The sequence below is a fragment of the Heptranchias perlo genome, chromosome 11 (genome assembly GCF_035084215.1).
Source record: "Heptranchias perlo isolate sHepPer1 chromosome 11, sHepPer1.hap1, whole genome shotgun sequence".
NCBI classification, from domain to species: Eukaryota; Metazoa; Chordata; class Chondrichthyes; order Hexanchiformes; family Hexanchidae; genus Heptranchias; species Heptranchias perlo.
This window is the reverse complement of record NC_090335.1, coordinates 74860867-74886187: the sequence shown is the minus strand read 5'-3', so window position 1 is coordinate 74886187 and position 25321 is coordinate 74860867. Positions and strand designations below refer to the sequence as shown.

General features: G+C 47.3%; 1 protein-coding gene across 2 annotated transcripts in view; it reads left to right on the top strand.

The window, feature by feature from the left end:
* The window catches only part of usp25 (ubiquitin specific peptidase 25), a 148580-nt gene that overhangs the window by 43004 nt on the left and 80255 nt on the right, over positions 1–25321 (top strand). For both annotated transcript variants that reach the window (XM_067993372.1, XM_067993371.1), the window contains 7 exons: positions 1319–1481; positions 4833–4922; positions 10640–10777; positions 15569–15645; positions 20259–20332; positions 21439–21596; positions 25167–25294. In XM_067993372.1, the coding sequence (XP_067849473.1) occupies positions 1319–1481; positions 4833–4922; positions 10640–10777; positions 15569–15645; positions 20259–20332; positions 21439–21596; positions 25167–25294 (828 nt within the window). The remainder of the gene's footprint in view (positions 1–1318; positions 1482–4832; positions 4923–10639; positions 10778–15568; positions 15646–20258; positions 20333–21438; positions 21597–25166; positions 25295–25321) is intronic.

The window sequence follows — 25321 nt, the reverse complement described above, 5'->3', positions numbered from 1 at the left end:
TTGGGCATCCCTGCTGCACCCTAATCCAGGGTGCTTAATGGGACAACGTAGAGGGAGTTTAAATCTGCATCCTCCTTGCGCTGAACCAATCCTAGAATTGCTCGATGATGCCATAGTCCTGTAGTGGGAAAGTGTTCAGTTCCCCAGCACTAACATTTCTGACTTTGATGAGCACAAAATTCACAAAGTCATTATAAAAATAAGGAACTTCTGCACCAATACACTTCATCTCCCATTGCCCCATCGTGATTAGAGAAGGGCAGCTTGCATCCTGCTATCAGTGGATCATGCTGTCGGTCAGATTTCAGCCACTGCACCCATTCCACTTTGTCCATTCTTAGGGGAACAGTAGGATTTACAAATCAGCTTCTTCAATTTGGAGTATGTTGTACTATTTCATAAAAACATAGAATCTTACAGCACAGAAGGAGGCCATTCGGCCCATTGTGCCTGTGTCGGCTCTTTGAAAGAACAATCCAATTAGTCCCACTCCCCTGCTCTTTCCCCATGGCTCTGCAAATTTCTCTCCTTCAAGTATTTTTATACACATGTTTCAGATCCCTCTCAACTTTATAAGTGGGAGAATGGAGTCTACTCTTAATTCAGGGTTGCTTAATTCGAAACACTGGATAATTTGAATTTTTTTCAGACAAAAAATGATCAGATTATCTGGAGTAGACTGTGTTGTGCCGTATTGCTGATCATTCTTTGCAAGGCTAAATTAATTAGGTGTATCAGTGTTGTCCTTGGACTTATATAGCACATTTGTACTAATTCTACAGGAAATTATTCCACCTAACCTTGTACACTTTAATGTGTGATGGGCTTCTTGTGCTATACCATAAATCCATCGCCTCACATTGCTCCCACTGCCAATAATTCGCTTTGGTGTTACACAGCAGAAAATGCTCTCCCTGGACACAGCCCAAGTTAGAAGGACAGACCTATAATTGTATATTTGGGAGGGCTTTCATAATTCCAGTGGGCACTAGTATGAGTACTCTGCAAGCTCACTTTCACCCAAATCCGAGCAACAGCACTAGAATATCTTCGATTAGCGTTTGCTCATTCACAGTTTGGTCTGGTAGCATTTTAACTTTTACTTTTTCTAACAGAGTCGGGGCTGCTGCTTTTTAAAGTTCTGACTGATTCTCAAAATTGAGACTCTGTCTGAAATAAGAAGCAGTCTGTGAAAAATCGGAACAAGGGCTCCTTCATTCCCAGCATCACCTGATCGTTAGTCTTGCTAAGGTATGATCTGAACAGATTTCTTATTTGATAGTATTTGATGTAATTTTTATTTTTATTGACACTAAAGAGTGCTGGAAGCTAGTATCGCAGAAAACAAGGCCAGCTTGAAAAGGACTCAAGGAGAGGTATGGAGTGACTCGGTGAACCCACACGACCGGAAGCGGCAAGACAACTGTCCTGTCGGGCTGAAGAACGTGGGAAACACCTGCTGGTTCAGTGCAGTCATTCAGGTGAGAGCCCGGTTTGTTCTTTCTCTCCAAAATGTAATTTTCTCCTGGAGGCCCGGGCAGGGGTTACCATCCCACAGGTGCAGGGTGTGGTTCCAGAAACATCTTCCACCCCAGGCCATCGCTTCTCCTTTGTGAGCTGTGAGGGATGAGAATCATCAGGCTGTTCCACTGCAAGGGGAATCGGAATCGAGCCCAACCTTGTCCTCACATTGACGTACACGTATGTACGGCAGGAGTCACCTAGGTTCACCTTCTTGCCTTGTCTGGCTGAATTACAGGCTGAGGTAGTGGGGAAGCTGTAACCTTTCCTGAAGACTCCTTCTTTCATATAAGAAAGAAAGAACTTGCATTTATACAGTGCCTTTCATAACCTCAGGATGCCCCAAATCGCTTTACAGCCAATGAAGTACTCTTGAAGCTGTTGTGATGTAGGGAAATGCAGCAGCCAATTTGTACCCAGCAAGATCCCACAAATAGCAATGAGATAATGACCAGATAATCTGTTTTTAGCGATGTTGATTGAGGGATACTGGAGAGAACGCCCCTGCTCTTCGAATTAGTGCCTCAGGACCTTGTCCGTCCACCTGAGAAGGCTGACGGGGCCTCGGTTTAACCCCTCATCTGATGGACAGCAGCTCCGACAGTGCAGCATTCCCTCAGCGCTGCAGTGGGAGTGCAGTGTTCGCTGTTTTTGATCTGATTGAATGAGCTGTGGTGCAGAGTCCTTCACAAAACAATTTATGGTATTAACCTGAATAGATCCAGGCCAGGGTTTTGCTCTCCTGGGGAAAGCAGATATATTCCACAACAGTTTGTTTTGCTCTACCATCTCCCTCCATCCCCCCAGTGCTGGAATGATTGGCCGGCGACAACCGATTTAGAAACCAGCGAGCCTGGAAGTGATACCGAAGCTGGTGGATCAGGTAGCTGCTACCATCAGAGTGACTCAGTTGTTTATGTAAACTAGTTGTACTTGTTTTTAAGGGAGCAGCCTACTCCAGCACGCTTGCTGCGTTAATTGATCCTGTCACGCGGCACGTCCTATTCGTTCTCCAAGAATTATAGAATCTTACGGCGCAGAAGGAGGCCATTTGGCCCCTCGTGCCTGTGCCGGCTCTTTGAAAGAGATATCCAATTAGTTCCACTCCCCTGCTCTTTCCCCATAGCCCTGTAAATTTTCTTCCCTTCAAGTATTTATCCAATTCGCTACGGAAAGTTACTACTGAAGCTGCTTTCATCGCCCTTTCAGGCAGCGCATTCCAGATCGTAACAACTTGCAGTGTTGGTAGGGTGGGGGGGTGGAAGAGACACACATGTGCGATGTCGGTTGCGGGGGTGGGGGGGGGGGGGGGAAGAGACGCCTGTGCGATGAGAGCTGGGGTGAGGGAAGACGCCTGTGCGATGGGGGGGGATGGAGAGAGAGAGAGAGAGAGAGAGATGCCCGTGCAATGTCGGCTGGGCTGGGAGGTGGAAAAGAGACGCCCGTGCGATGTGTGGGGGGGAGAGAGACGCCCATGCGATGCCGGCTGTGGGTTGGGGGCACGGGGGAGAGAGACGCCAGTGCGATGCTGGCTGTGGGGGAGGGTGAAGAGGGAGAGACGCCAGTGCGATATTGGGTGGGTGGGGGCAGGCGGTGGGAGACACCCGTCCGATGTCGGCTGCAGTGGGGCTGGAGGTGGTGAGAGAGACTCCCGTGTGATGTCGTCTGTGGGGGGCCGGGGGGGAAGAGACGCTTGTGTGATGTCGGCTGAGGGGGTTGGGGGTGAGGGTGAGGGAGAGACGCCTGTGTGATGTCGGCTTGAGGGGGGCGGTGGGGAGAGACACCTGTGAGATGTCGGCTGCGCTGGTGGGGTGGGGTGCGGGGGGTGCGGAGGAGAGTTGCCCGTGCCATGTCGGTGGGGGGATGCGGGGATGCCCATGCGATGTTGGTAGAGGTGGAGAGGGGAGTGAAGCCTTTGCGATGTCGGCTCCACTTTAATATAATGTGTTTATAAAAGTGCCCACGGTTTGCAATCAGCTGCCATTCACTGTCGGTGTAAACAAGTGATCATGATTCTGTTCCACTGCAGTAGATCCAGTTACAAATTGGCAAAAGTTATTGAGGATTAATAGCTTCATGGGGCTTTCACTGACCTTGACATGTTTATTTGGAGATCTCGTGGGTCAGGAGTTAAGTACAGAAATGCCCTATAAATTATTATTAAGGAGCACTTACTTTACATGTAGAAAATTCTTTTACCTCCCTTTCTTCTCCCTTCACTGCCTCTCTCCCCCCCCATTGATTCCTCTGCTGTAAGTGACAGGAGTCTCCTCAGATTAGAAATAGTATTTTGTCATTGCATTGGAATTGAAAAGTGTCACTAAGTGCAAACATCTCATACCAAGATGCAGTAAAGACCTAGAGCCTGATGTTTCGGGAATCAGTAATCACACGCCTACCCTGTGCTCTCAATGGCACCGTGCTTTCATGATGCACTGCCATGCTGCACCCTGCATGGAAATTTCCATCGCCCATGTGCTAAAATCTTTCACCTTGGCGAAGACCAATTAAGAGGAAAGAGGCAAAAAAAAATCACACAGGAGTAAACAAATAGGTCCCTTTTGAAATTGCACTCTTAGTGTTTCTTAAAATGTTTACTGATCAGGGATCTTCAAACTGGGTTTGTGGTCCATGCCTGGCCTATGAGCTCTGGCAATGGGACACTTGAAACACACGGCAATTCTGTTCTACCTGTGCTCATGTCACTTAAGCCTCTGATCTGTCCTGTCTGAATTTTGGGAGCCTGGAGTTTTGTAAATGGCTGTTGTCTGATTGATCGACAAATCCTGAATCAAAACCAAGATCCCTCAGTTACAGCAACTTGAGATATATGCAGAACATGGATTTTAGCAGCGTGGAAGGCTCCTTGCTATGTTCAGGTATGAAGGATGAGAAAACACCATAAGGCCCATATGTTCTTCCTTGCATTCTTCACGCGTCGGTGCAGATCGGATAGCCTGCCCTCGATATGTCTGTCTTGAGGCATATTTTTCTCTGTTGCAAAGTTGCGTGTCTGGTTTGTTAAGGAATGTCCCGATAGCCATACCTCACCCTCAACAGCAGAGACAGTCAGATCATTTGCGGTAAAACATTCCATGTTCCAATAAACCTTTGTGGGGAAAAAGAATTCGTATAACTTCAGCCTTCATTCTTCAGGTGATAATCCCGAGTCTTTGAGAATAGATATCAGTCTTTCTCCATTTGGTCTTTTTCTTTCATTTATCGCTTTGTCGTATATACATAGAGCTGTTTGGTCTCCTCTGTGTTAAAACTCCAGCACTGACTGTACCTAACATGCTGTTTCTTTTCAGTCCCTCTTTAATCTGCTTGAGTTTCGGAGACTGGTCCTCAACTATGTACCGCTGCCGACTGATCCTCAGGATGTGCCTCAAAATCAGAAGGTGCGTGACTTCTCGACATCTTTGCGAATGCTTACAGCTGGCACTTGGGACACTGGGCACAGCAGGTACCTTGTCAAAGCCTTTGACAAGGTACCGCATGGTAGGTTGTTACATCAGGTTAGATCTCACGGGATCCAAGGTGAGGTAGCCAATTGGATATAAAATTGGATTGACGGCAGAAGACAGAGGGTGGTTGTAGAGGGTTGTTTTTCAAACTGGAGGCCTGTGACCAGCGGTGTGCCTCAGGGATCGGTGCTGGGTCCGCTGTTATTTGTTATTTATATTAATGATTTGGATGAGAATTTAGGAGGCATGGTTAGTAAGTTTGCAGATGACACCAAGATTGGTGGCATTGTGGACAGTGAAGAAGGTTATCTAGGATTGCAACGGGATCTTGATAAATTGGGTCAGTGGGCCGATGAATGGCAGATGGAGTTTAATTTAAGTAAATGTGAGGTGATACATTTTGGTAGATCGAATCGGGCCAGGACCTACTCCGTTAATGGTAGGGCGTTGGGAGAGTTATAGAACAAAGAGATCTAGGAGTACAGGTTCATAGCTCCTTGAAAGTGGAGTCACAGGTGGATAGGGTGGTGAAGAAGGCATTCAGCATGCTTGGTTTCATTGGTCAGAACATTGAATACAGGAGTTGGGATGTCTTGTTGAAGTTGTACAAGACATTAGTAAGGCCACACTTGGAATACTGTGTACAGTTCTGGTCACCCTATTATAGAAAGGATATTATTAAACTAGAAAGAGTGCAGAAAAGATATACCAGGATGCTACCGGGACTTGATGGTTTGACTTATAGGGAGAGGTTGGATCGGTTGAGACTTTTTTCCCTGGAGAGTAGGAGGTTTAGGGGTGATCTTATAGAAGTCTATAAAATAATGAGGGGCATAGATAAGGTCGATAGTCAAAATCTTTTCCCAAAGGTAGGGGAGTCTATGACGAGGGGGCATAGATTTAAGGTGAGAGGGGAGAGATACAAAAGGGTCCAGAGGGGCAATTTTTTCACTCAAAGGGTGGTGAGTGTCTGGAACGAGCTGCCAGAGGCAGTAGTAGAGGCGGGTACAATTTTGTCTTTTAAAAAGCATTTGGACAGTTACATGGGTAAGATGGGTATAGAGGGATATGGGCCAAGTGCAGGCAATTGGGACTAGCTTAGTGGTATAAACTGGGCGACATGGACATGTTGGGCCGAAGGGCCTGTTTCCATGTTGTAAACTTCTATGATTCTCACGGTGACTCACCCCACCACTCTTAGCAGATGGAAACTAAATTAATTATTATAATCTGAGGCACGCATCCCACTGAGGGTTGGGCCTATTCCTGGAGGTATCGTCACATGACCCTTGAGCCTCCAACCGCCCCGCCCCCACACACCCACCATTGGTCACCCGACGCAACCATCCTCGCGATGCCCCGCCTTCCCACGGCCAATCGGAAAGTGAACAGGCTACTCGTTACCCAAATGGATGATTCTAGACTGTCATACCTGAACAGCCTGTCTTCTCGCCCCCACCCACCGCCATCTTCAATATTTTTATAACTAATAAATGAAAGTGTTCAAAGAAAATGGAAACAAAAACTCTTTTTAATGTCCCTATGGTTTTTCACCCGGGCTGCTGGAAGCAGTGTCCAGGAGATTAATCTTTCATTCCTGGAGACTCCAGGACTATCCTGGAGGCTTGGGGACCCTAATCCCACTGGGCAGCGGTGGTGGGCTTCCACTAAAGCAAACACGAGATGCGTGTGAGCAGACCAAGGACCGGCTTTTTTTTTTAAAACAAAATACATGCAACACTTGTGCTTTTGCTATCCAGGTTTCATTTCTCAGACTCACCGGCTGGCCACTCCTGAAGCCAGACTGGCCGTTGCTGGAGGCTGTGCATGCTGCCTGTGTCAGACTTACCTTCGTCTTTAACACAATATAATAGAATTGTGGCCAAGGCCTCATTCCCCCCCCCCCCCCACCCCCCCCCCCCCCCCCCAACCTGCACTGTAGCATCCCCTGGTGGTCAATAAATGATGTATTCCAAGTGTCAAGACAGGTAACCCTGTAAAATGAAATCATTGGATTTCCTTTATATGTGAATCATTTTCTCCTTTCCTACCCAAGTCATCATTCATATATTCTTAATAAAACTTGCTAATTTTGTGCTCTTCAAGGGGAAGGTTTTCAGTAACAGAGGACATAACACTTTCCATTTCAGGCATCAAGCCCTCCAGGTCAAGGTGCTATACAGCATGGCAGAGATGCAGAATATTGAGATTATGGGGTAAAGCTTCTTCCACCCTGTTCCAACAATGTGCCCGCTACAGTGTGACTTTTCTTTCCCATTTCTTCACACCAGCCATGCTGTAGCCCCTCTGAGTGAAGTGCTATTTTTCTTTACTGAATTAGAAGCAGTTTTTGCAGTGTGCCCTTACACACTAGGAACTGGATTGAGACTGCACGAACTAATGCTTCGCTGGGCCCTCAGTCAGCAGGCAGCGGACCCTCATCCCATCATTCTTGGCTGTATTTGAAGCTAGGTCCCAGAGGAGAAAGGCCAATGTCTAACCCTCGTTCCAGTTTTAAAAACTGACCTTTTTTGCTTGTGTGTTTAATGTTTCCCCTGTTTATTCCTCTAATGCCTCCTCCTCCTCCTCCTCCTCCTCCTCCTGTGGGATCTCTGGCACAATGACACTTTTAGGATGCACATCATGGAAGGAGAATTCCGTAAATGCTAGTAATTTTTCCCGACAATATGTTTTTTGGGAGATGGTTTCTCCCACCCTTTTCCCCTAGTCACCCACTCCCCGGTCCAGACAGATGTCAGGCAAGTGGCCTGGTTGAACTCTGCTATAAATAGATACAACAGTCGCTTGGCTATGGCTGTGCCCTTCAGTTGGCCTTCCCCCACCCTTCCTTGCAGAAAGTGTCTAGATCTCTAGTTGTCACCACCTACTTCCTTCCCACTACCATCAACAAGATAGCTTTCCAGAGACGGTGGACAAACTGTGTGGGAGTGTTGAGAAGGTGGCAATGACGACAGTGCATCTTGACAATTGGCAGTACTGAGTTAGTACAGCAGTGTGAACATTTGCCTTCGGGATTTCAGTAAAGTGTAATAATGGTGGGTGTGTGAACTATGAACAAAGCCAAACGGTACAGCTATACCGTCTAAGCTCAGGCTGTACCTCGATAGAGTGCTTTGAGCTGTAGGACACTGGGGTGAAGTGCAGGTGTTTACAGGTTTATCCTATAGGTGGTGGAAGCGTTTTGAGATGATGTATTAAGAGCATCGCACAAGAATGGTATTGGCACAACATTGAAGTGTTGTGAAGTGTGATTCTTCCCTTGTAGCTTATTAGTATTGATATGTTAAATTAACCTGGTGACAACACAGCTGCTAAAACCAATGCAGCTAAGAGCAGGTCTGATGAGAGCATATTTTGAAAAAAACTCAATATTGGAGGACAATAGGTCATTCTTTTTCACTTTAACTCGTCTATCTGCATTAATCTACGCGGACTTTGAATAAACAGTGTTGCAGATGGCATCGATCCAACTTGCTGTTTGCCCTTTTTCTATAAATTTTTTGTGCTCAAGGTTGCTGGATGTCACTGCTAGTGAATGGGATTCTTTCTGCACCACGGTTCCCCCCAGGTTAAATATAGCAGAGAAGATGTAGAGTAAACCTCTCTTTCCCCCCCCCCCCCCCCCGCCCCCGCCAACACTTCTCTCTCTCTCTCTCTCTCTCTCTCTCTCTCCACTACTCCAACATCGTTCTAACTCAGAACGACACTCTTACTGTGTCACTGGGACATTTCCAACGATGAGTTAGCCTTGTAGCTTTAATGAGCAAGTGCAAGATTTTGACATTACCAGCAGTTTTGTGCTGTTGACCTACCATCACTAGGAACTAGAGTGAGACTGCAAAAAGTTATTTGGTGTAGGGTCCTTTGCTTATAATAGAGAAGGGGGATACTTTAATCTGTCACTCTGGGCTGAATGAGAACTTAGGGCTCCCAAGTGGAAAGCACAACTTAATAACCCACACACCTTCCCATTTTTTAAATGACATTTCCATTTACAATATTCCAATAAGAAGTTTTAGCAGAATGAGTAAAAGATAAGTTACCAGGAGGTTCCGAGCTCGATTCCTGGACTGTGCTGAGTCAGCTGATTGTGTTTGAGTGATCCCAGCCAGTGGCCTTGGTGTTTCTAGGCTCGGGCAAGGAAAATCAGCCAGGATTCCTGTTCCTGATTGCAATCCATGGACTGCTACTCATGTCAGGTGAGAACAAGACCTCGTTTGATCATGGTGACCTCCATGGGTGAATAACCTGCTGACTCTTCAGCATGAATATGGAGCTATTAGGGCCTGTTCAACTGTATCCCAGCAAGAGTCAGGAGGTGAGGTGAAAAATGGCAAGAAAACATAATGTTGCATCAACTTGTACTTGATTCTATTCTGTGCAATTAAAATTGCATGTTAGGAAGTCTAATCAAGAGTTCATTCTCTCTCTTTCCTCCTCCAAGCCTCACCAGAACATTTTGATTTCAACATTGGGCACAGTTCACCTGTAGCATCTGTATTAGATCTATGCTCACAAGATGAATTTGCATGACTGTTGTAATTGCACTGCATTTATTTTAATAGGGTCTATGCACATACCCCTGCAGGTTGCTAGACTGCTGGCTGGCAACTGGAGCAAGTAACTAGCACGAACCTAAAAGGCTACTAGATCAAATGATTGTAGCTGGTCTTTAGGAAATAAAACAGTTATGCTTGAGTGACTCAGAGCATGTGAGGAGGGCGGAGGGGTCTGAAAATCCCTGAGCTTGGATCTGATGTAAGAAGAAAATCTCTAGGCAGCAAATGATTTGAAAATAGTCAAAACAGAGAGAATGCCTTATCTTCCTCACCCATTTAAAAAAAAAAATCAGTTGCTTTGAAAAAACAAATTTACTTTGTTAATGTCTAGTTATTTTCCCTCTTTGTGGAGGAAACTTTCATTTTTTTTTCTTTTCTGAAGTTGCTGGCTCCCTGTGGTGTACAGCTTTAATCATTCTTCGGGTTGTGGGCGTCGCTGACAGGGCCGGCATTTATTGCCCATGCCTAGTTTCCCTTGAGAAGGTGGTGGTGAGCTGCCACCTTGAACCGTTGCAGTCTGTGTGGTGAAGGTACGCCCACAGAGCTGTTAGGTGGGCAGTTTCAGGATTTTGACCCAGGGGCCGTGAAGGAAAGGTCGATTATATTTCCAAGTGAGGACAGTGTGTGACTTGGAAGTGATGGTGTTCCCACGCACCCGCTGCCCTCGTCCTTCGAAGTAGTGGAGGTCGCGGGTTTCACAGGGCCCTTCAGTATCTCACCCGAGTGACCGTTCCTCATGCGACCCTGTACAGCGACTGTCTGTATTTGCTGCCTTTTATAGGATAAAATCCCAGATAAAATCTATCCATCTGTGGTAGAGCCCCAACAGTGTGTAGAGGATGCTATCCACTGGCAGGATAGAGCACCTCATTATCTTGCTTTCATTTCTTTCTCCATTTGGTCATCTCTGTCTTAAAAGCGTGACCTGTAAAAACCCTAGCGCTAATTGTGCCGAATGTACTGTGTTTTTCTTCCACCTTCCTCTTCTCTTCATTCCTTCTTTAATCGACAGGCTATCTTGGGTTTGTGTTTTGGGAACCCCTGTTCATTTTTTTTCCCCCTAATCTGCAGGAGCGTCGGAATCTTCCATTTATGCGTGAATTGAGGCATCTATTTGCGCTCATGGTTAGCTCCAAGAGGAAATATGTGGATCCCTCAAGAGCCGTGGAAATACTGAAAGATACCTTCAAATCCAATGACTTGCAACAGGTAAGTTGGGAGGGGAAAGAGAGATTTTGAAAGTTATTAAAATGTTAATTTTTTTTCCTCGCACCTGGTTACATTTGATGGTTCTGTTGATCAAGGCCAGATGTGACTCAGCCATCCAGACCAGAAGGTCCCGGATTCAATTCCTGCTACGTTAGCTGATCTCAGCTCGTAGATAGGGCATTTTAATTGGACTCGGCCCTCCCAAAGATCATAGGAATAGGCTGTTTAGCCCCTTGAGCCTGTTCTGCCATCCACTGAGATCATGGCTGATCTGTGACCTAACTCCTTATACCTGCCTTAGCCCCGTATCCCTTAATACCTTTGGTTAACAAAAATCTATCAATCTCAGATTTAAAATTAACAATCGAGCTAGCATCAACTGATGTTTGCAGAAGAGAATTCCAAACTTCTACCACTCTTTGCGTGTAGAAATGTTTTCTAACTTCACTCCTGAAAGTCCTGGCTCTAATTTTTAGGCCCAAGTTCTAGACTCCCCATCCAGCGAAAATAGTTTCTCTCTATCTACCCTATCACTTCCCCTTAATACATTAAAAAAAATTAGATCAAATCACCCTTTAATCTTCTAAATTCCAGGGAATTCAACCCTAGTTTGTGCAATCTCGCCTTGTAATTTAACCCTTGGGAGTCCAGGTATCGTTCTAGTAAATCTACGCTGCACTCACTCCGAGGCCAATATATCCGACCTAAGGTGCGGTGCCCAGAACTGAACACAGTACTCCAGGTGTGGTCTAACCTGGATTGCCACTCCTGCTTCCTATCCAGTGACTTCTGCTGGAAATTTGAGAGAGCTAGATTAGCCTATGTTGTGATGCCCCAAATGGACTGCCAACACTCATCACTGTGTAGGCTCATACATAAAGAATGGTCTCTTGGGCAAGGTACTGGAGAGAGGCGTTGCCTGTTGGGATTATAGCCAGAGAAGTCATTTCTAACAGGAAGGAACCCTCTATTTCAGGAGCGAGGAAAAAGGTGAGAAAATTAACACAAAAAAAACCCTATACTGATGTTACCTCCAGTGTATCACAAGTTAAGTGTGCACAAGGGTCTGCACCGTTGATCTTTTACTATTTCCCATCCCAACTGCATGAAAGAGATGACTACTTCTGTGCTCGTGGGCAAGAGATGCACGATAGGTCGGGCTGACCTGCCCATCCCTTCCTTTCCCCTCCCTTCCTTTCTGTGAGAATCTCTTGATCACCACCTTATGCCTCTTCCCTGATGGTGTGGCGACGGTCAGGAGAAAGAGCTTGGTATGGGGAATGATGGCAGACCTGTTGCAGCACTGCATCTCCCTCAGGTTTTTATTTGGTGTTGATTTTTCTCATTCTTGCTCTTGAAGCTATAGACTGCTGATACACGGGTCCATGGCTGCCCCCTGGTGCCTTATCCAACTGATGGTATTTTCATCTGTAAAACTAGTGTGCGCTGTTTGACTGCAAAGGGGACATCACAGTCAGTCCCACCTGTCCTCACCTGACTTCCGCACACATGCATTTTCCAGTAGGGGTCACTGGATAATGATTAGGAGGGAGAACCCTAGCTTACTTTATTACCACACTCCCTCCCCCAATGTGTGAGGCCAACTGGAATGCTCCACAGAGGCCCTGGCTGAAACCAGGAAACCCTGCGCTCCTCCAACTCTGGCCTCGTGCATCACCCCACCATTGGTGGCTGTTACTTCAGCTGCCCAGGCATAAGCTCTGGACTTCCTTCACTAAACCCCTCGGCCTCGCTTCCTTTCTCTCCTCTTTTAAGATGCTCCTTAAAACCTACCCCCTTTGACCAAACTTCTAATCACCTGTCTCTTAATATCGCCTTATGTGGCTGATAATGCTCTTGTGAAGCGTCATAGGAACATAGGAACAGGAGTAGGCCATTCAGCCCCTCGTGCCTGCTCCGCCATTTGATAAGATCATGGCTGATCTGTGATCTAACTCCATAAACCTGCCTTTGGCCCATATCCCTTAATACCTTTGGTTGCCAAAAAGCTATCTATCTCAGATTTAAATTTAGCAATTGAGCTAGTATCAATTGCCGTTTGCGGAAGAGTGTTCCAAACTTCTACAACCCTTTGTGTGTAGAAATGTTTTCTAATCTCGCTCCTGAAAGGTCTGGCTCTAATTTTTAGACTGTACCCCCTACTCCTAAAATCCCCAACCAGCGGAAATAGTTTCTCTCTATCCACCCTATCCGTTCCCCTTAATATCTTATAAACTTCGATCAGATCACCCCTTAATCTTATAAACTCTAGAGAATACAACCCCAATTTGTGTAATCTCTCCTCGTAACTTAACCCTTGAAGTCCGGGTATCATTCTAGTAAACCTACGCTGCACTCCCTCCAAGGCCAATATGTCCTTCCGAAGGTGCAGTGCCCAGAACTGCTCACAGTACTCCAGGTGCGGTCTAACCAGGGTTTTATATAGCTGCAGCATAACTTCTGCCCCCTTGTACTCTAGTCCTCTCGATATAAAGGCCAGCATTCCATTAGCCTTCTTGGGACGTTTTACTATTTTAAAAGTATTATATAAATGCAAGTTGTTGTTGAATACATTGGAGAGGTGCCTTTTCAGGTATCATCCTGTGCAGAGGCTATTGCCTTTCCTATAGAATCTAACAGCACAGAAGGAGGCCATTTGGCCCATTGCACCTGTGCCTATCCAATTAGTCCCTCTCCCCTGCTCTTTCCATGCAATTTTTTCCCCATCAAGTATTTATCCAGTTCCCTTTTGAAAGTTGTTGTTGAATCTGCTTCCACCACCCTTTCAGTCAGTGCATTCCAGATCATAACAACTATTTGCGTAAAAATATTTTTCCTCATGTCGCCTTTGGTTCTTTTGCCAATTACCGTAGATCTGTGTCCTCTAGTTACTGACCCTTCTGCCACTGGCAACAGTTTCTCCTTATTTACTCTATCAAAACCCTTCATGATTTTGAACACCTCTATCAAATCTCCCCTTAACTTATTCTGCTCTAAGGAGAACAACCCCAGCTTCTCTACTCTCTGAAGTCCTGCATCCCTGGTACCATTCTAGTAAATCTCCTCTGCACCCTCTCTAAGGCTTCAACATCTTTCCTGAAGTGTGATGCCTAGAATTGGCCACAATACTCCAGCTGGGGCCTAATCAGTGTTTTAGAAAGGTTTAGCATAACTTCCTTGCTTTTGTACTCTGCCTTTATTTATAAAGCCAAGGATCCCGAATGCCTTTTTAAATGGCCTTCTCAACTTGTCCTGCCACCTTCATAGATGTCTGTACACACCCCTAGGTTTCTCTCTTCCTGCACTCCCTTTAAAATGGCAACATTTAGTTTACATTGCCCCTCTTCGTTCTTCCTACTGAAATGAATCACTTCGTACTTCGCTGTTAAATTTCATCTGCCATGTGTCTGCTCATTTCACCAGTCTTTGTACTTCTGAAGTCTGTTACTGTCCTCACTGTTTGCTACATTTACAAGTATTGTGTCATCTGCAAACTTTGAAATTATACACTCTATACGCAAGTCCAGGTCATTAATATATCTCAAAAAGAGCAGTGGTCCCAATACCGACCCCTGGGAGACACCACTGCACGCTTCCCTCCAGTCTGAAAAACAACCGTTCACTACTCTCATGCTTTCTGTCTCTTAGCCAATTTCATATCCACGCAGCCACTGCCCCTTTAATCCCATGGTCTTCGATTTTGCTAACCAGTCTATTATGTGGTACTCTATGAAAGTCCATATGCACAACATCAACTGCAATACCCTCATCAGCCCTCTCCATTACTTCATCAAAGAACTCAATCACGTTAGTCCAACATGATTTGCCCTTAACAAATAAATGCTGGCTTTCATTAACCCATATTTTTCCAAGTGCCAATTCATTTTGTCCCGGATTATTGTCTCTACCGCCACCGACGTTAGGCTGAGTTGCCTATAATTGCCGGGTTTATCCCTCTCCCCTTTTTTGAACAGGGGTGTAACATTTGCCATCCTCCAGTCCCCTGGCGCCATCCGCATATCTAAGGAGGATTGGAAGATTGTGGCCAGAACCTCCGCAATTTCCACTGTTACTTCCCTCAGCAATCTAGGATGTGTCCCATCTGGACCGGTGACTTTTCTACTTCGAGTTCTGCCAGCTTTTTAAGTACCTCCTCTATCTATTTTTATCCTATTCCGTTTCTCTACCACCTCCTCCTTTACTGTGACATTGGCAGAATCCTCTCCTTTAGTGGACAGTACTCATTCAGTATCTGAACCGTGCCCTCTGCCTTCACAAGAAGATCACCTTCTTGGTCCCTAATCGGCCTCACTCTTCCTTTGACCATCCTTTTACTATTTATATGTGTATAAAAGACTTTTGGGTTCCCTCTCATGTTACCCGCTAATCTATTCTCATAAACTCTCTTTGGCCCTCTTATTTCCTTTCTCAGTCCTTCTCTGTGCTTTTTGTATTCAGTTTGGTTCGCTGCTGAATTATGAACCTGACATTTATTATAAGCCTCCTTTTTCTGTTTCATTTTAATCTCTATATCTTTAGTCTTCCTGGGAGCTCTAGCTTTGGATGCCCTTCCTTTCCCCCTCATGGGTATGTGTTTAGTCTATACCCAAACTGTCTCTTCTTTCAAGGCCTCTTGTTGCTCAATTACTGTTTTACCTGCCAGTCTTTGATTCCAATCCACCTGGGCCCGATCCCTTTTCAACTCTGAAATTAGCCCTCCTCCAGTTGAGTATTTTCACTCATATTTCCTAGTTTTACTCAGTATTTTTCCCCCCTTGTCCTGTTTTACAGCAAGATGTCAGTGAGTTTACACACAAGCTTTTGGACTGGCTAGAGGACGCCTTTCAGGTGAAAGCAGAGGAGGAGAGGTAAGCTTAGAATGGCTTTAAGGAAAAACTGTAGCTGATCTCTGGTGGCATTGCTCATTGGTATCTAATGCTGATCCCCGGTGGCATTGTTCGTTGGTATCTGAAGCTGATCTCCTGTGGCATTGCTCATTGCTGTCTGAAGTTCATCTCCCGTGGCATTGCTCATTGGTATCCGAAGCTGATCTCCGGTGGCATTGCTCATTGGTATCTGATCTGTGGCATTGCTCATTGGTATCTGAAGCTGATCTCCTGTGGCATTGCTCATTGCTATCTGAAGCTGATCTCCGGTGGCATTGCTCATTGGTATCTGATCTCCTGTGGCATTGCTCATTGGTATCTGATGCTGATCTCCGGTGGCATTGCTCATTGGTATCTGAAGCTGATCTCTGGTGGTGTTGCTCATTGATGCTCTGGAAGGCAGTTGTATTTAACGTAGTCATATTTCAAGCCGGGCAGTGGTCCTCAGTGATTGGTTGGTTGGGTTTGTGGGTCAGCAGTGTACAAAATTTTAAAATAAAAATCACTCGATCTCGAGAGAAGTAGGGGTTTTGCCCTCTTAACGGTGTCAGAGATGTGCAAAACTGTGACGGCGGATGAAACGGAAAGCGCTGGAAAGATTGTTCTGAGGGTTCCACTTCAAACTTTAATTGTCTTCTCTGTTTGCAGCTGGTGGGTATTTTCAGCATTTTCTGTCTTAATTCCGGATTTCCAGTATTTGGAGTTTTTCTTTCTTTTTGTGATGGTCAACGTTCTTATTGTCCAATCAGAAGATTTGGATGTGTTCTTAAAGCACCAGAATTGTTTTTATGATTGATAAGACCGGCCAATCACAGAGTATACCTTGACTTTCTGTTTATAAGCCCCACCCTGTTTGTCCAGTACTGTATTGGACTGAGGAGAAAGAAACAGACTTAGTCTGTATGCTGGGAATTGTAGTACATCAGAAGGTTGTGGGTTGAAGTCCCACTCCAGAGACTTGAGCACATAATCTAGGCTGGCACACCCAGCGCAGTACTTTGGGAGTGTTGAACTGTTGGAGGTGCCATCTTTCGGATGAGATGTTAAATCATCTCGTAAAAATTCCATGACGCTGTTCAAAGAAGAGCAGGGGAGTTCTCCCTGGTGTCCTGGCCAATATTTATCCCTCAACCAACATTAGTAAAAACAGATTATCTGGTCATTATCATATTGCTGTTTGTGGGACCTTGCAGTGCGCATATTGGCTGCTGTGTTTCCTTCATTACAATAGTGATTACACTTTAAAAGTGCTTCATTGGATGTAAAGCGCTTTGGGACGTCCTGAGGTTGTGAAAGGTGCTATATAAATGCAAGTCTTTTTATCAGTGTGACGTATACAGTGATATTGACGCATTCTGGACTTAGTTAGGCCTCTTCACTGAAGTAAAATGTATCAGAACTCAAGTCTCAGGTTTTGGTGATCGGGATTGGCCTTTGCTAGAAGACTTTCTTTGGGCCATATCTAGGGTGCAGTAGCTGATTTTATGAGTAAGTTTAATGTTTTTTTTGAGAGCTATCACGGTTTTGTTACCTTTATAAATGCTGTTTATACCACTATATATTTAGCTTGATCAGAAATAAGCGCTTTGAGAAACAAAATACAGCAATATGAATGTTTGAAGTTGCAGCCTTTCAGTTGGTTGTCATTCTATAAAATCTTTGCTGGTCTACATTCCAGCGAATCAGTGAAGAAAGACTTGTATTTGTACAGTACCGTGTCACATCTCAAACATCCCAAAAGCGTTTAATTAGATAATGAATTGCAGTATGGTTACATTTTTTTATTGTGAGCCAATGGGACACTTGATTTCCCCCCCCCCCCCACCACTACAAACAGGTTTATTGTGCAGACTCAAAATGGTAACGTGATAACCTGGAGGCAAGACTTTAGTTATATAGGTAGATCCATTTAAAATTGCAGGGACACAGCAACTGTGGATATACAAACATCTGACTGCTGGAGTAACATCCCACTCAGGGAGCACTTGAGTAGAGTGAAATCCCACACAGGGAGCTCCAGTGCAGCCGACTCCTGGAGTGAAATCCCACACACAGGGAGCACTAGTGCAGCCAATTCCTGGAGTGAAATTCCACACACGGAGCACTAGTGCAGTCGACTCCTGGAGTGAAATCCCACACGGAGCACTAGTGCAGTCGATGGTCAGAGTGCGGTGGTTCCTCTTTTGGCCGCTGTCCTTAGGGCAAGTCACCCACCGTTTGGTTAACTGGCAGCATCGTAGAGCTGAGAGATTCTGGGTCTATGAATCTGCAGTTGGGTTCAGGCGGCCTCTTGGATGAAAGTAAACGTGAGGAGTCGTGCCCCTGTGCCTGCATTCTGGGGCTCTCTACGATACAGTGGAGCCCAGAGCAACTGCAGCACAGTGTAACCTGGCAGAGCAGGGCATCGAGCACGCCCTCCAGGAACAATCGGGCACAAAAAGACACAAAATATCGAAGTATCTTTTGATAGAGTAGGTAGGGAGAAACTGGCAGGAGGGTCGGTAACCAGAGGACACAGATTAAGATAATTGGCAAAAAATCCAGAGGGGGGGAATCAGGAGAAATATTTTTACTCGGCGAGTTGTGATGATCTGGAATTCACTGCCTGAAAGGGCGGTTGTAAACAATTTTACAACACCAAGTTATAGTCCAACAAATTTATTTTAAATTCCACGAGCTTTCGGAGGCTTCCTCCTTCCTCAGGTGAACGGTGTGGAAATGAAATTTTCGAATCCTTCGCATTTGAAAATCACAGAACAATGCCTGGTGATTACTGCCCGTTGCCAAGGCAATCACAGTGAGCAGACAGAAAGGTGTCACCTAAAAGGCCACCGAATATACAAACCCCCAAAAAAAAGAGAGAGAGAGAAGGAAGATAGTCAATGACCCATTATATTAAAAACAGATAACATTTGTTCGCTGGTGGGGTTACGTGTAGTGTGACATGAACCCAAGATCCCGGTTGAGGCCGTCCTCATAGTTGCGGAACTTGGCTATCAATTTCTGCTTGACGATTTTGCGTTGTCGTGTGTCTCGAAGGCCGCCTTGGAGTATGCTTACCCGAAGGTCGGTGGCTGAATGTCCATGACTGCTGAAGTGTTCCCCGACAGGGAGAGAACCCTCCTGTTTGGCGATTGTTGTGCGGTGTCCGTTCATCCGTTGTCGCAGCGTCTGCATGGTCTCGCCAATGTACCATGCTCTGGGGCATCCTTTCCTGCAACGTATGAGGTAGACAACGTTGGCCGAGTCACAGGAGTATGAACCGTGCACCTGGTGGGTGGTGTCCTCTCGTGTGATGGTGGTATCTGTGTCGATGATCTGGTATGTCTTGCAGAGGTTACCGTGGCAGGGTTGTGTGGTGTCGTGGACGCTGTTCTCCTGAAAGCTGGGTAATTTGCTGCGAACGATGGTTTGTTTGAGGTTGGGTGGCTGTTTAAAGGCGAGTAGTGGAGGTGTGGGGATGGCCATAGCGAGGTGTTCGTCATCATTGATGACATGTTGAAGGCTGCAGAGAACATGGCGTAGTTTCTCCGCTCTGGGGAAGTACTGGACGACGAAGGGTACTCTGTTGGTTGCGTCCTGTCCATGGTAACCTCTGCAAGACATGCCAGATCATCGACACAGATACCACCATCACACGAGAGGACACCACCCACCAGGTGCACGGTTCATACTCCTGTGACTCGGCCAACGTTGTCTACCTCATACGTTGCAGGAAAGGATGCCCCAGAGCATGGTACATTGGCGAGACCATGCAGACGCTGCGACAACGGATGAACGGACACCGCACAACAATCGCCAAACAGGAGGGTTCTCTCCCTGTCGGGGAACACTTCAGCAGTCATGGACATTCAGCCACCGACCTTCGGGTAAGCATACTCCAAGGCGACCTTCGAGACACACGACAACGCAAAATCGTCGAGCAGAAATTGATAGCCAAGTTCCGCACCCATGAGGACGGCCTCAACCGGGATCTTGGGTTCATGTCACACTACACGTAACCCCACCAGCGAACAAATGTTATCTGTTTTTAATATAACGGGTCATTGACTGTCTTCCTTCTCTTTTTTTGGGGGGGTTTGTATATTCGGTGGCCTTTTAGGTGACACCTTTCTGTCTGCTCACTGTGATTGCCTTGGCAACGGGCAGTAATCACCAGGCATTGTTCTGTGATTTTCAAATGCGAAGGATTCGAAAATTTCATTTCCACACCGTTCACCTGAGGAAGGAGGAAGCCTCCGAAAGCTTGTGAAATTTAAAATAAATTTATTGGACTATAACTTGGTGTTGTAAAATTGTTTACAATTGTCAACCCCAGTCCATCACCGGCATCTCCGCATCATGTAAGGGCGGTGGAAGCAGATTCGATAGTAACTTTTGAAAGGGAATTGGATATATACTTGAAAAGGAAACATTTACAGGGCTATGGGGAAAGAGTGGGGGGAGTGGGACTAATTGGATAGCTCTTTCAAAGAGCCAGCACAGACAAGATGGACCAAATGGCCTCCTTCTGTGCTGTAAGATTCTATGATTCTATGTTTGCAGACCCAGCGTTGAAGTGTGTTTTGGGAACTTTTCCTTTGATATTTTGTTAGGGATGGCGAGAAGCCAAAGAACCCAATGGTGGAGCTCTTCTACGGGCGGTTTCTGGCTGTGGGAATGCACGAAGGTAATGTGTCAACTTGTGACAATATTAGTCAGTAAATGTCATTTTTTTATGCCTTTTTTTACAGTCAAAGGAAAAAGGAATTTTTGTGTCCCCATGTGTGGGATTTCATCTCATTCTCCACACACATTTGTCAATGCTGCCAAGTCATGTACATCACACTTTAGAATAAAACTGGGGGGAGGGCAGCAGTAAATGGGGGAATTGGGGGGAAAGCAGCAGCAAATGGGGGAATTGGGGGGAGGGCAGCAGCAAATGGGGGAATTGGGGGGAGGGCAGCAGCAAATGGGGGAATTGGGGGGAGGGCAGCAGCAAATGGGGGAATTGGGGGGAGGGTAGCAGGAAGTGTGGGAAATTTGGGGGAGGGCAGCAGGAAGTGTGGGGAATTTGGGGGAGGGCAGCAGGAAGTGTGGGGAATTTGGGGGAGGGCAGCAGGAAGTGTGGGGAATTTGGGGGAGGGCAGCAGGAAGTGTGGGGAATTTGGGGGAGGGCAGCAGGAAGTGTGGGGAATTTGGGGGAGGGCAGCAGGAAGTGTGGGGAATTTGGGGGAGGGCAGCAGGAAGTGTGGGGAATTTGGGGGAGGGCAGCAGGAAGTGTGGGGAATGGGGGGGGAGGGCAGCAGTAAATGGGGGGAATTGGGGGGGGGGGGCAGCAGGAAGTGGGGGGAATTCGGGGGAGGGCGCCAGTAAATGGGGGATTAGGGTGTTCTATCATTGGCATTATGGCCGAGCCCATCCCTGCCCTTTACCCGATGCCCATGCTTGTGCACTTCCAGCAGCGGTCTCTGGATTGGGATCAGGTGCGGGAACCCTGCCTGATTTTCCGTCCCCGGCACAGGATTGCTTAGGCCAATTGTAGCTTCCCTACTGCACGATGACTGAGATCAGCTAACTCCGAACAGACTGAAGATTGAACCTGCCTTTTTTTGTCCGCATTGCTCAGCTACACAATTCCTTCTGCAACTGAGTCAGTGAAGAACATACTTCATTTTTTAAAATGCAGACATTAAATTGAGCATATTGAACTTCTAAAAAGAGCTCAAGTTCTGGAACGGGGCTTAACACCACAACCATTTGATTCAGTTGAACATACCTTTAATTTTGCAATAGGGAAAAAATTTGAGAACTCTGAGACATTCGGGCAGTATCCGCTGCAGGTGAACGGATTTAAGGATCTCCACGAGTGCCTTGAAGCTGCGATGGTTGAAGGCGAGATCGAGTCCTTACAGTCGGAAAATTCTGCTAATTCTGCAAAGTCTGGGCAAGAGGTGGGTAGTCCCAGAAGGATTCTGATGAATTCTCTAGTTAATTCAGTGGCACCTTTGATTTGCTAGGTTTATGTAAAGCTTCTCAACCTGCTGGCCTCTTGAGCATTGGGGGTACATTGATACAGTGAAGGGAGAGGCAACTTTAAGGGAGTCCCTTTTTATTCAAAGTAGCCTCCCATTCAGTGCCACTGGACTCCACCCCTCCAGCCTGCACTGGGATTGTGTGGCACTTAACTTTTCACCAGCACAAAAGCAAATTGTGTTTCCACTGGATTAACTCCAGAACACACAGTGCAACCTCCCATTGGTGATGTGTAAGAGTGGCCCAACGAGGAGAGAGACCTTACCTCAAGTGGCTCCCAGCAGGTCTGAAAACTTTGACAATTGCGATATTTGTGAGTCTGATCTATTAGTATAAAATTGGGTGAGTTCTGAGAGTAAAGAGCACTCGCCCAAGACTTGCCACCACCTTTTAAAGCAAAATTGCTAAACACCTATATATGGAAACATTTAGCTTCGTCCAAGTATCTGCCCAGGCTGTCGGATTGCCCCGTTAATGGGTTAAATTTTTGTTGGATTGAGTGCTGTGACCGAGATTATACGACAGTCACTATTTTGAAATGCGCGACAAGGCTGTTTAAAGCGACACGTATTTTAGCAACAGGAGAAGATGGGAAAGCACTAAGTCTTGCTAGACAGCCCCACGTGTTTGAGTTTTAATCAACCGTGGCTCAATGGTATCACTCTCGCCTCTGAGTCAGAAGGTCATGGGTTCAAGTCCCACTCTAAAGCCTTGAGCACATAATTCAGGCTGACACTAGGGCGGTACTGAGGGAGCGCTGCACTGTCGGAGGGGTGGTACTGACGGAGCGCTGCACAGTCGGAGGGGCGGTACTGAGGGAGCGCCGCACTGTCGGAGGGGCGGTACTGACGGAGCGCCGCACTGTCGGAGGGGCGGTACTGACGGAGCGCCGCACTGTCGGAGGGGCGGTACTGACGGAGCGCCGCACTGTCGGAGGGGCGGTACTGACGGAGCGCCGCACTGTCGGAGGGGCGGTACTGACGGAGCGCCGCACTGTCGGAGGGGCGGTACTGACGGAGCGCCGCACTGTCGGAGGGGCGGTACTGACGGAGCGCCGCACTGTCGGAGGGGCGGTACTGAGGGAGCGCCGCACTGTCGGAGGGGCGGTACTGAGGGAGCGCCGCACTGTCGGAGGGGCGGTACTGAGGGAGCGCCGCACTGTCGGAGGGGCGGTACTGAGGGAGCGCCGCACTGTCGGAGGGGCGGTACTGAGGGAGCGCCGCACTGTCGGAGGGGCGGTACTGAGGGAGCGCCGCACTGTCGGAGGGGCGGTACTGACGGAGCGCCGCACTGTCGGAGGGGCGGTACTGACGGAGCGCCGCACTGTCGGAGGGGCGGTACTGACGGAGCGCCGCACTGTCGGAGGGGCGGTACTGACGGAGCGCCGCACTGTCGGAGGGGCGGTACTGACTGAGCGCTGCACTGTCGGAGGGGCGGTACTGACGGAGCGCTGCACTGTCGGAGGGGCGGTACTGACGGAGCGCTGCACTGTCGGAGGGGAGGTACTGACGGAGCGCTGCACTGTCGGAGGGGCGGTACTGACGGAGCGCTGCACTGTCGGAGGGGCGGTACTGACGGAGCGCTGCACTGTCGGAGGGGCGGTACTGACGGAGCGCTGCACTGTCGGAGGGGCGGTACTGACGGAGCGCTGCACTGTCGGAGGGGCGGTACTGACGGAGCGCTGCACTGTCGGAGGGGCGGTACTGACGGAGCGCTGCACTGTCGGAGGGGCGGTACTGACGGAGCGCTGCACTGTCGGAGGGGCGGTACTGAGGGAGCGCTGCACTGTCGGAGGGGCGGTACTGAGGGAGCGCTGCACTGTCGGAGGGGCGGTACTGAGGGAGCGCTGCACTGTCGGAGGGGCGGTACTGACGGAGCGCTGCACTGTCGGAGGGGCGGTACTGACGGAGCGCTGCACTGTCGGAGGGGCGGTACTGACGGAGCGCTGCACAGTCGGAGGGGCGGTACTGACGGAGCGCTGCACAGTCGGAGGGGCGGTACTGAGGGAGCGCTGCACTGTCGGAGGGGCGGTACTGAGGGAGCGCTGCACTGTCGGAGGGGCGGTACTGACGGAGCGCTGCACTGTCGGAGGGGCGGTACTGACGGAGCGCTGCACTGTCGGAGGGGCGGTACTGACGGAGCGCTGCACTGTCGGAGGGGCGGTACTGACGGAGCGCTGCACTGTCGGAGGGGCGGTACTGACGGAGCGCTGCACTGTCGGAGGGGCGGTACTGACTGAGCGCTGCACAGTCGGAGGTTGGTTTCTCAATTAGAAATAAACGTTGGCAGCTACTAACGAGTTTACCTAAAGCGGCCTAGCAAAATTAAACCGCTTTCCCATCTTCCCAGATTCACCAGGGTGACATCGGGTAGGAAACTGTAGTTCCACTGAGAGACTTGAGATACTGGAAATATTTCCACTGGAGCAGAGGAGGCTAAGGAGATTTAATAGGTATATTTAAAACTATGAAGAATTTTGATAGGGTGACTGGGGGATAAAGTATTTGGGGAGTCGGTGATGAGGGGTCATCGATTTAAAATTGTCACTGAAAGAGTAAGAGAGGGTTGTTGGAGCACGGAATGCTTTGCCACAGAGGACAATTGCGGTAGAGATCATTTAATTTTTTAAGGGAAAAGTGGATAAAATGTTTGAAGCGGAGGATGAAGCAATGCTGAGAGTGAAGAAAGCAGAACATTTTTGGATTGCTCCAGCAAACAGCTGGAACAGAAATGATGGGTTAAATGGGCTCCCTTTTGCTGCAGACCTGTGTGGCTCCCAGCACTGTTACCTCACACTAGCGGAAAGTTACCTTTAAATTATCTTTGAGCAGAGAAGGTTATGGGGAGATTTGATGGAGGTGTTCAAAATCATGAAAGGTTTTGATAGAGTAAATAAGGAGGAACTGTTTCCAGTGGCAGAAGGATTGGTAACTAGAGGACACAGATTTAAGGTAATTGGCAAAGATCCAGAGGCGAGATGAGGAGAAATTTTTTTTTAACGCAACGAGTTGTTATGATCTGGAATGTGCTGCCTGAAAGGGTGGTGGAAGCAGATTCAATAGCAACTTTCAAAAGGGAATTAGATAAATACTTGAAAAGGAAAAATTTGCAGTGCTATGGGGAAAGAGGAGGGAAGTGGGACTAATCGGATAACTTTGAAAGAGCCGGCACAGTCACAATGGGCCAAATGGCCTCCTCCTGTCCTATATAGTTGTATGATTCTGTGAAGTTGAGTGATGTTCACAAAGCTAGATTTATCGCAAGAGTGAGCTTAACAAAAAACTTGCCTGGTTTTAATTTTGTTCAGTGCTGTGGTAATCTTCAGCAACGATGATTAATTTTGTCAACAGGGCATGTGAAATTCACAAACCAGTGAGAGTCACCCTTGCACTTTTCCGGGACAGTTACGGTTCCTACCCTTTTTTTAAAAAAAAATGATCGCCTGGCCATTTTCTGTTGCAACAATTGTTTGTCTTCTGTTCCCACAGCACTGGTTCACTGCACTCCCACCTGTTCTAACCTTCGAACTTTCCAGATTTGAGTTTAATCAAGCTTTGGGCAGACCCGAGAAGATCCATCACAAATTGGAATTTCCATCCGTCTTATACATGGACAGGTACAGCAGCCCTCTAGTTTGTGTATT